General features: G+C 36.1%; 1 protein-coding gene across 16 annotated transcripts in view; it reads left to right on the top strand.

Annotated features, from left to right (window-relative positions):
• KIAA1109 (KIAA1109 ortholog) overlaps nucleotides 1–13,018 on the top strand; it is a 127,675-nt gene that overhangs the window by 77,647 nt on the left and 37,010 nt on the right. For 15 of the 16 annotated variants that reach the window (XM_041125566.1, XM_030038425.2, XM_030038776.2 and 12 more), the window contains 7 exons: nucleotides 1,314–1,364; nucleotides 5,052–5,258; nucleotides 5,412–5,650; nucleotides 6,259–6,503; nucleotides 7,915–8,020; nucleotides 11,537–11,634; nucleotides 11,936–12,121. In XM_041125566.1, the coding sequence (XP_040981500.1) occupies nucleotides 1,314–1,364; nucleotides 5,052–5,258; nucleotides 5,412–5,650; nucleotides 6,259–6,503; nucleotides 7,915–8,020; nucleotides 11,537–11,634; nucleotides 11,936–12,121 (1,132 nt within the window). The remainder of the gene's footprint in view (nucleotides 1–1,313; nucleotides 1,365–5,051; nucleotides 5,259–5,411; nucleotides 5,651–6,258; nucleotides 6,504–7,914; nucleotides 8,021–11,536; nucleotides 11,635–11,935; nucleotides 12,122–13,018) is intronic. The other variant, XM_041125783.1, reaches the window with a different exon arrangement.

Here is a 13,018-nt window from a genome sequence, read left to right as displayed (position 1 = left end):
TAACTGCATACGCCCATTGACAGGAGGTTTTTCTATGAAAGGCGTGTCTAGGTAAGCTGAGAAGGAATATGGTGAATGTATTGGTAGATTTCAGTCTAGGGCACCCAGTCGGACAAGTCTGAGACATAGTTACCTGAATATGAATACTCCTGCTTCTTTCTATTTCTAGTAAAAGATATTAGTAAGTTCAGAACTGGTTGCAGGATCGCAGTGTAAATGGGTAAGTGACCTGACTGAAAAATCGTAGGTGACAGGTACTCTTGTAAAAAGAAAGAAATTACACGTTACGTAATCAGAGCTTTCTGCACTAATTTTATTGTGTATGGTGTACGCATAGAAACTTTATCACATGGTATGTATTTTTTCTCTTATGCTTCTAATTGCTTTTTGAAGCTTACAGGTTCCACTAGACCATACAAGATTTTTAGGGAGTATTTAACCTACTGATGCTGATTATTCCCATCTAAGATCTATATTGTTTCTTTAATAGTTATCTTTTTGAACTCCCATGATGCATGATTCTTTGTGTTATTTTTACAGTTCTAATATCCGTTCTCCACTCTCTCTATAATTGACACAACTTGGCAGGGGTGGGGGAGAGAATCACTTTTTGTGCATGAACATCTTGAATGACTTGCTCAGCATCCACATTGCTGGTTCTTTCTTTTTGCCAGGTTCACAAACTCAGAAAGGGCATGCATTATTTTTCTTTGTTTCTAGCTGAACTTTTTTCTGTTTAAGTTGCAAAACAGCAGTTGAACTACAACTCTTTGTAATGTAGATCACCCTCACGCAGTTTGAGCGTTAGCTGGGTAACCCTCAGTATGTGATCTGGTTTTAGAATATTAACGTTGTAGAAAATGGTCTAAATAATGGGACTTGAGTCTCTCTCTTTTAATTCCTGTTTAGTTTGGAAGATGCTACATAGAACTTAAAACATATAGAATTTTATTAACATTCCTAGCTAAATTGCTTCCAATAAGTGTGTTACAGATGGATAAATAAAAGTTCTAATCTGACAGCCATGTAGTGTTTCTGAAGGCAACTGAGGTTCTTCATGTCTGTTTTACATCATAATCTTACTGAGCTTCCATATAAGGAGGGTAAAAAAGGAAAGGGGGGAAATTAGTGATAAACCTTTAACAACAACAGCAAACAACAAACCCTAACAAAACCAAAACCTTCAACTTGGTAAATTTGGAAGTGTCATATTGTGGGTTACAAGTAATTAACTGACTAATTTTGCATGAATGTTTATTCTTTATTTGCTTTGTTTTTGTTTTTCTTGCTTTCTCTTCAATCTTCATCTGTAGACTGGAGGATTTTCCTACATCTCCTACAAGCACAGCCAAACAAGAGTTTCTGTATGTCATATTATTACGTTTAATAGTCTTGCAATTAACTCTGTGTTGTGTAGCTAATGGCTGCATTCCTACTGTGTGTGATTGTGTAGGCAGATGTTGCTTGACTACGTTTTAGTTTAACATCTAATATTACCTAGATAAGCTTTTTTAATGTAGCCTGCTAAATATCTGTCAAAAAAAGCCCTTGTAAATGTTAACAATCTAGCTTTAGGGGCAGATATTACACTATACCGTCACTACTGTAATGCTAGAAGGGTTTCACTGGCTGTTAAGTTCTTTAGATCTGCTTCTACCCTTATTTTAATGAGACAATATAATGCTGACAAATGTAAAGGAGCAGGCAGGTTAGATTTGCTTTGAAGTTGGTAAGGAACTGCTGTGTTTGGAGTGATAGTACCTGTTGTGATTCCAGCCTGAATAGAACCATTCCTTTTGTCTTTCTTTACGTCTGTGCTGGGTTTAATTACTAGTTGGTTATGCTGACTGGGTTATGCTACCACAAAATGTTTTCCTTAAAACCGTGCCTGTGCATCTACTGCTAATGAAGGTGACCCTCTTCGTGTCCCCTAAATCCGTATGTGTGAATGTAGGTCTCTTCTCTCACAGAAGATGCAATGTTTTCTTTCTAGTTGCTTTCTTACTTCCTGATGCTAAAGTCCAGAGGGTCTTACTGGAGTAGTGGTCAAGGTGGGAAATGGTACACTGGCAACCTAGAAGCCCTGCTACACAGTGACCCTGCAGTACTCTGAGGAGAAAAGTTATATAGCCAAAAATTGTGAGGCTGCTCTTCTTTTTTTTTTTTTTTTTTTTTTTTTTTTTTTTTTTTTTTTCTTCCTCTCTTCCCCGCCCCCCCCCCCCCCCCCCCCAAAGCAGTAATCTGAGCATGGGTTCTTTTGCTGCTTTAGACCACCAGTGCATATCTTTTAGAAGGACTTAGTACAACTGCTGTTTGTTACAGCATCTTTGTATATTCAGTGTTGTGGTAATACAGGATTAACTTTAAAATGTTCTCCTTATAGATGGTAGCTCTGGAAGGAGAGGTGATGGGCTGTAAAACTGCAAGTGATGCAGAGAAAATATTCAGGTTTTTTGTTCCTTTTTGTCTGGTAGCAACATTAAACCAGCAAAAGAAAGTACTTTTTTTGTATAGTGCATCACTGAACAGTTGAATTCATGGCCATATGATGTGGTCAACAAAAGTTTAAATGATTAAAACGATTGGACAAATCCATGTAGGGTAGGTCTGGTGGTGAGTCATGAACACAATACAGCCTCTGACTCAAAAAGTAAACCCCTGGTGGCTGGAATTAAGGGAAGGATCACTTTATTTATGCCCAAAGTATCTGCTACTACCCGAATTTTCATCTCAGTGTAGTAGTTCTTGTGTGTGTTATGGGCCTCCTGCTGACTTTTTTTTCCCCCCACTTTTTTTAACATTCCTAAAAATCTGTTAGGTTGAGTAGTGGCCTTGTAGCCAGTTCTGTAGTGGGACAAAGACTTTTTTCACAAGTTTGTCTGGAGAGTGATTATTTATGGAATTGATGCGAGAATATAGAATTACTTCTGAATGCATTACTGGTATATGACTTAAATATTGATTAATGATTTTAATAATATTCAACCAGATCTATTCTTGAAATCATTAATCAATAGATAATATTCAGCCAGATCTGTTACAGGCATATCACTGTAGATAAGCAAACTGCAGATACGTAATGTGCAGTACTTGTTCCAAATGAATGTATAGCCACACAGTTGTTCTGCGTTCCATTCTGTCATGGAAGTAGGCTTTTTGTAGACCTGACAAGTGACAGTGAAATTCATCCATTGCATGAAATATGGAAATACCTTAGCAGAGAAGTACAGTTAATCTTGCCGAAATCTGATTTTCCTGCGACAGCTATATTGGTGTAACTTTTTAAAATTAAGTAAGTGCGTAAAATAGTATGAATTCCCATGTTTGGAACTGATTGTAAATTCAGTACAGACTTTAACTCCAAGTACATTTACTTTTAATTTCTACACAAAGATAGGTTAAGACTAGACTAGACTGTCTGTCTGGTACAGGTCAGGAAGAGACCTTGCAACTTCCCTTAAGTTGAAAGTTGTTCTTGTGATGCTTGAATAGCTAATGTAGTAGTATTTTGTGTTATAGATGGTGGGGGGGAAGTATTCTTGATTGGCTTCACAGTAGTTCAGTCAGAATGGTAGCAGGAAGAGAGTAGGAAATAAGTAAACATTGACAGAGAAATAATCATGGGTTTGTTTTTTTTTCTTTTGAAGAGGTGGATTAAAATGTCTGCCCTTTTCTTAAGTGATGTTTATTTCTGTAGTGTTTTTCTGAAAATACTTGTGAATTAAGATTTGTTTCCTCCTTAATGTTTGTGCAAATTCTTCAAATATTTTGAAATAATTTCTACTTGACAGTCTACCCTAAAATATTAATTCATAACCACTTTAGGTCGCTTGCAGCTCTTCCGTACCTGTAAAAATCTGAAAGTGTTTCTAGAGCTTCAGTAAATTAATCTGCTGTTGATAGGCCTGTGGTTGCATTACAGTGCTGTGTATTTCTTTATTATAAGCAAAAGGATGATGTGGTTTTGTTTTGGTTTTTTAAATGTATTTCCACACCTGGGATGCTTTGGGCTAGCTGATATTTTAACATCAGAATAAGGAGCCCTGTGTGAGGGCTTCACAGAAGAAACATTACTTAGGGAGTAGAATTCATAGAATATCGTAGCTTTCACCATGAAACCAGACTGTCTGTAGAACAATTTAAATCACGATACAAGAAGTATTTTAGTTAAGCTTCTTAAAATTTAGTATTTGAGAAACTTTTCATTGAATTGCAATTTTATAGAGTCTATTTTTCAGACATTTTAGCTTATGTACTGCATCTTCACAGCTATGTCTTTCTGTTTGAGGGTGTAATAGTCTGTGCTGGCTACATAATACACTTCCGTTGGGTAACCCTCTGGTAATTGACCTTAGATAAGGAATGTTAATGTTACCCTGTGTATCTTTTTTAGTAGGAGCTTAGTGAATTCTGATATGCCAAAATTTTGGCATAAAAACCTGTCAGCTTTGTGCAGTTGTATTTTTATCTTGGGTAACCGTTGTGAACCATATCCTCCTTAACATTAAAATAAAGTTTAGACTTCATATTTTGGAATAGTATGTGTCAATTAAATGTCGATATTAATTCACAAACCCATTTATCACTTGCTGTGTATTTATTGCTAAGTGAGTATTTCTTCCATTGACCTTTTCGGATGCTAAAATCGGATTTTAATAAGTCTTCATATGAAAAGGATGATTCAAGATTATTCCTGAAAAGGAGTTGAAATGGAAGGCTCTCGTTTGTTTCCGTGTGTGAAAATTTGTTCTGTGTATGTGCAGCCTAGTATGTATAAACTCAAATGGTCTTACCTTATGCAAGAGTAACAGTTTAACAGGTATTTTTGCCATGCATGACTTGTAGTTCTCTTAAATGTAGTGTAGTTGTTTGTGGCATGTAGTGCATCTGTGTGTGTAAAGTGAAAGAAAAAGGAATGTGTATGTAGTTTATAAACAAAATCACTTCTATGAATACTTTTAAATTCAGCTAACACTTAAAAACCCATTTTAACATAAAACTGTAACTGTTCTGAAAGACGTGCAAATAAATCCCGTTTCCTTTTTTGTTAGAACTGTCGTGAAATGCAGTATTGCCAAATCCCAGGCCTTGTATAGTGCCCAGAGAGGGTTGAAAACAAACAACGCTGCTGTGGTCAAAGTTGGAGCCATCAGCATCAACATTCCTCAGCACCCTGCCACGCTGCACAGCATGATGGTGCGCAGTTCTCACCAGCTCTCCAAGCAGATTTCGGATCTCATCAGGCAGCCGTCAACCGCGTAAGTGCTGCTTGCGTCGCACTTCCGAATGCCGCTGCCTGCCCTCCGGTTGTGGGCTTGTGCTACTTTGAACGTGATGTGGGAGAGTCAGGCTAGTCATATATCATGTTAGAATAACAAAAAGTATTTTCTGATCTTTGTCTTGGTAAATAGGCCCCAGCCTACCAAAGAAGATGTTGCGACTCCTTTGCCCTCTGAAAAGACTCCAACAAGTATTAACCAAACGCCTGTTGAAACAAATGAATTTCCACAGCTGCCAGAAGGCTTAGAAAAGAAGCCTATAGTTCTTAAATTCAGTGCCATGATAGATGGTATAGCTATTGGAGCAGCGCTCTTGCCCTCTCTTAAGGCAGAATATAAGATGGGAAGAATGAGGAGTCATGGAATGACAGGTAACAGTTCTCTGAAACTTTAAAAACACTATGTCTTTTAGTTTGGCCTTGCTAGAAGGATCCAAGACGACTCAATATTTCTGTTGAATTCTAGCTAGAGCTTTGAATCTGTTGCTTGTTGGCTTGTGTTTTTGAATATGGACTTCAATCAGATTGGGCCATATAGAGAATTTACACTGTTGTTGTTACACACAATTGCCAGAGGCAGAATACAAGAGCAGATGAAGACATGTATACATTCATATATAGCTTCCTCCCAGGAAGCTTCCCTCTGACTGCTCAAACCAGTTTATGATCCTTGACTAATTATATTCTGATTCGTAAGGCTACTCAAGAATACTCTTATAGGGCCTCAGTACAGATGAGGTGGTTTGTATGACTCCTTTCTCCATCTAATTACAGTGAAGTCTTCATTTTCTTTAAAAATTAAGAAAACCCGGAATCACGTGGGTGGATATTTATAGCTCTAGAGGTCTGTGCACTTCAATAACATTTTAAAGATTTTTTTTCTTTTTAATTCCAAAAATGTTCTTATATTTAAGGATAAAGAAAAGATATTTTTTTTTTTGCCAGTTCATACCTTTTCTTTCTCTGTCTTCCTCTTACAGGTGCCCAAACTAGATTTAATTTTGAGCTTCCAAGTCACAGATTGCGCTTCACTTCGAAAGTCTCTGCCACTGATATGTCAACCATTCCTCCTTCGGCAAGTCTCAACCTTCCCCCTGTCACTATGTCAGGCAAATATATCATGGAGGAACATGATACTTACTCAGACCAAATTTGGAGCATAGATGAACTACCTGCTAAGCAAGGCTATTATCTACAGGGGAACTACTTGCGTTGTGTGGCTGAAGTAGGTGTTGAAGTCATCTTTGATAACTTGTTGAGTTATTTCCATTCTGTTACATTTCTGTATGTGCATCTTCATATTATTTTAATAATCTGCCTACTCCAGAACTCTCAGGTTTACAGGTTGATCTAAATATAGCATTTGTAATTGTGTGACACTGAAATAGAAATTTCTCAGTCCTTAGTTTGATGAGCAGCCAACATATTAAGCATTCAAGACCACTATATTGGAGGATCTTGAATAAGTTATTTCGTGCAAATAAATAAGATATGTTTAGAAACTTTTTTTGGAATGACAATATTTCTCTTCAGTGAAGTAGACAAAAGTATATTATGCTGATGATTCAAGTAAAGTGTGATTTTTAAACTGAAAGCTTATGCTAACACATCAGATAATGTCATACATTTTGCAAAAAGAAATACTGAAAAAATCAAAAACTATTTTATTGTTTTAAAACTGTTTTAATTTTTCATTATTAGACAGCTCCATAGGTAGAAGCTATATATAAACTTAGTCAATGATATAAATTTTTCTGTTCGACACAGAGTTTTCTACTCAGAAGTTCTATTTGTGTACCAACTTCCACAGTTTCTTTTCACAAAGAGAAAAGTGATGCTGCTTAAAAGAAACCTACCTTGTGGGGAAAAGCGGGGCTTTTCTGCTAACTGTGTTTCTTCAGTCAGAAAAGAAGAGAAAAGCATGTTTGTAATTGAGACTTCTGATGTTTGCATCTTTATGGGAGAAGTTTAATTAGGTGCTGCTTTTTGTTAAACCCATTTGAGTTATTTCCTGGCTGAAGAAAGACCTTAACGTCTTGGAATTTGTTCAGCATGTAAAACAAAAGGGACGGGCTGCTTAGCAAAGGCAAAAGCCAAGTCCAAGTAGTTTTAGAAAATACCTGTATTTTAATTTTATTTAAAAAATCTTAATGGCAAATCTAAACAATCTTAGGCAGACTCAGTTCCTTAGGAATATTTTTTTTAAGATTAGATTAGACACATAATAAGTTTACCATTGAAGATATCAGTAAACTTGTTCATCTATAGTAACTAGAATAATGCACTTTTAGAGGTTGACAGCTCATTTCTATGTTGTTCTGATAATGATTTACTATCTGGAATTAAGTAGCATTTCGCATACTTCCATGAACCTTAATCAAGTCCTGCATTTTATTGTCTAAGCTAAACTTAAGCAGGAGAATAAATTTTTTCATATAATAGCATATGTCCTGCAGTTTGCTGATAGGCATTCACAGTAGAAAAATTGCGAGACCAAACTATTTAATGACTTTTTTTGGTCAATAACAATATAATTGAACTTGAAAAGATGCCTGAAAACTAAAAATGCATTGTTTTGAAAACATAGGTATGGTAACTGTTTTAAAGTTTTGTTCTAAAATTTTGTATTTCTGCAGGTTGGTTCCTTCGAACATAATCTCACAACTGATCTTTTAAATCATTTAGTATTTGTGCAAAAAGTGTTCATGAAGGAAGTAAATGAAGTCATACAGAAGGTTTCAGGTAAGCAGAACACTTAAACCCAACCTTAAGTAAGATCCTTAAACCTTGTTTGGTGGCAACATTATATAGTTCTCGGGATCAGCTATTTATTTCACAGACACTATCGTTTCACATCTAGCACTCCAAGCAGCAGCAAGAAACGAGCACCAGAGCTGGAGTTTCAAGTAATAACAGAGGCTCTGGAAATTTTTGTAGCTCTATCGGAAACAAGGCGTTTTACTGGGAGGCAGGATAGTTTGTCTTTCTGGGCACTAGCCTCTGTGTCCATCTGTGATGTGACCTTGGCTGGGTTACTTTCTGTATTCACTTTGTTCGCCTGTAAAATGCAGCTCGTGATACTGCATTTTGTAAAAGAATGTCAGCATATTCTTTTAAAGGAAAACAGCTGTGTCTGGAGAAAATAGAGTCAGTATTGGTATTACTTAGTGTTTCCCAATTCCTAGCTCTTTGATGCTTTGCAGATAAGATGTTTCAGAACTGTATGAAAAAGGCATTTGGCTATTCATTATATTGTTTTGTGTATCATGCTGTATACTGCAGAAATGACAGTTTTGTTTCTGTCATTTAGGCTGGCTTCTGTTCTCAAAAAATTTTCAGAAGAAAAACAGTGTTTTCATTAAAAACCCCATTAGAGAACAGTTGCAAAATCACTCAGTGCTGTCTCTTTTGCAATATGCGATGAAAATAGCATACTGAATTGTGCGCTCATCTGTTTGAGTAGACAGCCAAAGTTACAAAACTTTTATTTTCTTACATAAAAAACTCTGCCTATCTGACTGAATCACAGTTTGTGCAGCATTTAGAAATAGATCCACTCACTTTCTGGTTCTTACTGTTAGAGACTTGTTCTGTGTTCGAGAGCTGAAAGGAAACCAAAAAGCTGATAACTTGTGCCATGCAATGATATTTCACTCAGCAAACAAGTTCTATCACCCTATGCACTGGAAAGAATAGTACAAACTGATACAATTGTTTCTGATATGTGACTACTCTGAGGGGAAATGTAAGGACGGGATGCTTTGTTTGACACAGTTATTGTTTGGTAGTTTAAAAAAAATACAGGAATGTGCTTTACTGTGGATGTTACATGACGGATGAGGAGATGAAGAGAAAAGCAAATAAGTAAAGAACTGTAGAAGTGTTTTGTTGTTCTTTAGGTCAAAATAAGAATTGGCAGATGGTGATAAACAGTAAATTAATTAGAAAAAGAAAAAGCAATAATTAATAAGAAGTATTGTCTGTCTATTAAGAAATAATAATAAAAAAGTAAAAAAGAAAGTAAAATAACCAGAGGAAATAAAGGGAATATGAATTTTATTAGTAATATTTTCAGAGGAAGAAGGATGTATGTTTGAGAGAGAATGTTACAGGATGACATATGTGAAAAAATATTCAGAAGCAGGTGAAATTTCAAGTAATTTGATTTTAACACTTTTTGAGTTATACTAAAAGGCTATTATAGAAGTATAGCTAATTTTTAGTGGAAAGATTCATTAATAGTTGGAAACATCATGAGGAAAGATAAACTAGTGGTAACTAAGTGAAAGGAGTGTCTGTGTGTGCATCTACACACTCCTTTCATATATGTCTGTGTGTGTGTGTATATATATTCATGCATACAAATGTACATAAAAGAAATATGCAGGTCCAGATGACGTGCCCTCAAGCGAGTTAGAAGATGCAGTGGAGAAAATGGAAAATGTCAGAATCCCTGAAGGATAAGAAGAAACACATTTTAAACACCCTGATGTTTGTTCCAGGCAAAATATGTTAGCATTGGGTAGTAAGAAAACGCTTAGGGGAAGAATAAACCTTCAACAGCTGTCATTATGCTATTAGAACATTTTTTATAGAGGAGCATAAAGTGGTAAAACGGGAAACCTATATTAGATTTCTTTTACAACACTTCTCGGTCTCTAGAGTTCGATCTCTCATCTGTTTTTATGTGAGGAATTTATTACCGTTGCTGGTTCTTTGTTTTTCCAGACTATAAATTTGTATTGCAACTAGCAGCCTGACGGTTTTTGAAATGTGACTGCTACTTTCCATATTGTGGTAATTCAGCAGGAACGTGGTCAGGTGCCAGCAATCCATGTATCTGGGTGCTGAATGCAGAACAAGGGGGGCAGAAGACAGCTTCTGTCCTGGCTTGCAGCAAAGTAATTTACACAGCTTGAAAACGCCAATTAATGTAATACACTAAAGTGGTTTTTCTGATTAAGGTTTCTGTTGCACTAAAATATTGATTGCATATTATCCTTATATAAAAACTGGGTAAGTACCAGTTACTTAAGGTGAAGTTGCACAGATTAAAAGCTAGTTAATGAACAGAGCAGTTCATGGTAATTCTATCTGCAAGTTGAGGGCAGTGTTGATTTAAAGACAGCCGGTGTCCGCTTTCAGACTCCTATCACTTTTTGCACTGGTTTATGTAAAGATTCAAACCCAACTTCTACTGTAGTTTCATTCAAGAAAATTGTGCTCCCTTAAGTGAGAGGATAGATGGAGAAATTTTGTTTAAAAGTAATATCTCTTTTATTTCTTTTTTTAACTGGCAAATGCTTTACAAACTTCATGAAGAAATGTCATTGCAAAAATAGTCTCTAGTATGCGTGTGGAGAATATATGAAAGATGAGTTAATTCTCTTGCTCAGAACCCTTAGGTTGCCGTTGTAGTTTTACATTATCCTACTTAAGAATATGGGGCGGGGGGGGGGGGGGGACAACAGAAAAAGGAGGAGGAGGTTATTAAGACTATTTGGAGAAGAAAAATGTCCGGAATACAAAATGGAGTGATAAAAATTTACTGTTGTTCGTTGGCTGGGTTTTTTTAACCAATGATTTAACTGCCTATTCTTAACCACCAAATAACTGTAATTAGAAGAATTGGCATGTGTGGACAGAATTAATGGCTTGGCCTTTTCCAGCAGCAAGCCCTTCCTATAAACTAAGATTGAATATAGATCAAATCTCAAGGAGAATTTAAACCAGGATTGCCCCTTCAGGTTAGGCCTGTGGGGATATATAATTTAGGATTAAATGTGCCAGGATGAGGAGGTAAACACAAAAATAAAATAACCACAGAACAGTCTTTCCTCCTGTCATTGAAAAATACTGGTATAATTGCAATTCCTCTTTTCATGCAATTTGCACAGTATTCGGTCAAGTGTTTAATTTTTATTGTCAGATAATTAGGAGATACATTGGTGCAGGAGACCAGTATCTTTTTGAAAACTAGGTGTTACTCCTTACAGGCTTTGAGCCTTCCTATGGAAAGTTTCCCAGGAGGGAAGAACATGACTCTCTGCCTCGATTCTTAGTAGAGAGCTATTAACTATATGTAACAAGCTGAATCTGCACTGATGTCTTCCATCTTCAAACTATATTTGTTTTTATAAATCTTCAACTAGTCACTGTTTAAAATGAGGCTAAATTCACTGTCACCTTTTTTATATCTGTTTGTTTTAAAATTTTTTTTTTGTTAAAACTCTGAATGTATATATTTAATGTGTGCAGGAGGGGAGCAGCCAATACCTCTTTGGAATGAACATGATGGCACAACTGATGGAGAAAAACCAAAAATTCTTCTTTATTCATTGAGCCTACAGTTTAAGGTAATCTTATGATGACAAAATAGTGGTCGTAGATGCTATTAATGGCTTTCGGGTTTTTACCTCAAAACTTATTGATCAGGAATGCTCTGCATGAAGAAATAGACCTTGAGTTTGGTTACTGTAATCTTTTAAAATAGCTTAGTGGCGTTGCATTGTGGAAAACTACTACGTCCTCTTTTTTGCTGCACAGTGAAGAGGTTTTTTTGGTGTGTGTCCCCCGCCTTTCTCTTTACGTCTCTGAACCAGATCCTAATAACTTTGTACCAGATCCTAATAACTTTGTACCTTCCTTATTCATTAGGGAATTCAAGTGACAGCTACAACTCCCTCAATGCGAGCTGTGAGATTTGAAACTGGATTGATAGAACTTGAACTCTCAAACAGACTGCAAACCAAAGCAATGCCTGGAAGTAGCAGCTACCTCAAACTGTTTGGGAAATGCCAGGTGGATTTAAATCTGGCACTAGGACAGATTGTTAAACATCAGGTTAGTGCTCAACATCTTTGCATGTGGTGTTCTTAATAGTGTGTGATTTAAAAATACATAACCAATCCAAAAGGCTGTCTTACACTGCTGATTTTTTTTTCTGATCTAGCTGTGGAGTGGGGTGTAAAGTGTGGGGGGGGGCTGGGGAGGGTGTTGGTTTTTTCAGTGGGTTTTTTTGGTTGGTTGGGTTTTTTTCAGCTTGTTTTCTTTCTCTTATAAAAGTTCAAGCATTCTGCAGCACACAGACTGAAGATGACTTTTCAGAACAATTAGCAAATCTTCATTATGAAGGCCAATGTACATGCATAAAAGATGGAAAGAGTCAAGTATAGGCTCATTTTTTTTTATGCTATTAATATCTGAGAACTTATTAGCCCTTTGGAACAGTAATGGCCTTGCTACTGGGTCAAATTGAAAATTTTCCTTGATATTGCTATTGTTTTTAGGTGAAATGAATGAAATACCAAGATCAGACATGATCCAAACTTGACTAGCCCTACATTTTGACCTAGTTTGTATTAGTTTGACGGCTGTATCTCTTGGATTCTTAAACCCACTGTTACATGGAATCACTAAATCTATGATACGACAATATTTTGTGACGCCTGGAAACAAACAAATACAAGTCTTAGAACTTGTAAATGTATTGTCAGAGTAGAGAAGCTGGATAAATAAATAGTTATTTTAGTTAATGTTTTATGATAAATAAGGAAAATAACACTGTGATCAGAATTTCATGTAAGAAAATTAAATATCCTCAAAGGAGCTTTGGCTAGAAGAGAAAAAGGGGAAAGGAGACATCTTTACTTCTTGTTGTAATTTTACATTTTGTCAAAAGCAGTAATTTGATTATTTTTTTCTGTCTCTGAACTCTTCCTTGCTGCAAAAACCCCCCAC

Source organism: Aquila chrysaetos, chromosome 1, assembly GCF_900496995.4.
Source record: "Aquila chrysaetos chrysaetos chromosome 1, bAquChr1.4, whole genome shotgun sequence".
In the NCBI taxonomy this organism is placed as follows: domain Eukaryota; kingdom Metazoa; phylum Chordata; class Aves; order Accipitriformes; family Accipitridae; genus Aquila; species Aquila chrysaetos.
The sequence above is the reverse complement of the archived record's forward strand: the minus strand, read 5'-3'. Positions and strand labels throughout refer to the sequence as shown.